The following is a 1,378-nucleotide window of genomic DNA, read 5'->3' as shown; positions in this document are numbered from 1 at the left end:
CCCGGCGCGGTCTCCAGCAGAAAACCCAGCCCCGTCCCTCCATAGGAAGGGGCCGCTCCAGGCACCAAGCGCAGCAACACTGCGCTGGCTTCTTCCTCTCGGCTGGGCTCAGTGAGTTTTGAGCTCAAACAGTAAGGCAAAGTGAGCCAAGCGAGCCTTCGCCTTGCTTGCGTGAGGGCATCCCTCTGAACAGGCTCCGGCTGGTGCAAACGCCTGCCCCTCTCCAGAGCCCTGGGCACGAGCTCGGCTGCAAGGCCAAGGGTGAGCAGGGACCGGGGCAGCAGAGCCAGGACGAGCCCCGCGGCAGAGCTGCGGGCCAGCGGCGCTGCCTCCCCTCCGGGCCCGGCACAGGGCGAGCCGAGCTGCCTCCATCTGCGGGAGAGAGAGCTCTCTGCACGCTCCCGAGGGAAGCTGCCAGCAATAGCCCAGCAAAAAACCCAGAGATCTGTTACTATTGCTTATAGACCCCTTTATAATCTTATCCCCATTTAGCTCCGAGAGCAGCCCTTCTCCTGCGAAGGGGGCTAGAAGCCACCCAGCTCAGAAGGATACGGCTACAGGGACAAATCCCTCTGTGGCATCAGGGTTGTGCCAGCACCTGCTTTCACCTCTGCCAAAGCGAAGTCCCCCGGTCACCGCCCAGCCGGGGAGAGCTCTGTCCACAGCAGGACGTGTGGGAAGGGTCTTTCCAAGTAGAGCCCCTGGGAGCTGGCACTGCCTCTTGCTCAGTCCCATGCACCTGGCTTTGGGCAGCACAGCAGCCTCTTGGGGAACCAGGGCAAAGCTCCACAGGTGACACGGACCTTCTGTGCACAGAGAAGGGCTCCTCAGAACAACGGGGCCCACTGAGGTGAGAGAGACCGTACTGCTCTGGACAGAGGCCCCGTTTGAGCAAAACCAACCAACTCTGGCCATGGCACGCCTCTCCCTGTACCCCCACCTTCCCTGTCCCCTCACCAGCTCGTGCTGCTCCTGCATCTGCGTGATCTTCTTGCCGTACTTCTGGTCCACTTGTTTCAGCTCAGCCACCACAGCCTCACACTTCTCACTCAGCACCTTCTTGTCATCAATGAGCTGGGCAGGGAGAAGCAGCAGCAGCATCAGGCAGCCAGGCAGGGTACAGCTACCTTGGCTCCTGGCTTCAGAAGCATCAGTCCGAGTTGGGATGAGAGATTACCTGGTCGATGAAGGCCAGATGCCTTTGGATAGCTGCCTCATACTGTTCCCTCTGCAGCCTGAGCTGGTGGCCAAGCTCCTTCTCGGTCTGTTTGACATGCCGGACAGTCAGTTCCCTCTGCTGAGCCTTTTGGGTGCAGGGGAGGAACAGCCACAAGACATTAAGAGGGAGAAGTTACACCAGCCCCAGCATGTGTACAGG

General features: G+C 60.4%; 1 protein-coding gene across 1 annotated transcript in view; it reads right to left on the bottom strand.

Moving 5' to 3' along the window:
* Window positions 1-1,378, bottom strand: part of CEP131 (centrosomal protein 131kDa) — a gene marked incomplete at its 3' end in the record, with an annotated part of 14,165 nt that overhangs the window by 4,762 nt on the left and 8,025 nt on the right. The window contains 2 exon segments of the mRNA XM_010290529.1: window positions 958-1,074; window positions 1,178-1,303. Coding sequence (XP_010288831.1) covers window positions 958-1,074; window positions 1,178-1,303 — 243 coding nt within the window.

Source organism: Phaethon lepturus, unplaced genomic scaffold (genome assembly GCF_000687285.1).
Source record: "Phaethon lepturus isolate BGI_N335 unplaced genomic scaffold, ASM68728v1 scaffold32137, whole genome shotgun sequence".
NCBI lineage: Eukaryota > Metazoa > Chordata > Aves > Phaethontiformes > Phaethontidae > Phaethon > Phaethon lepturus.
This window is presented reverse-complemented; position numbering and strand designations above follow the sequence as displayed.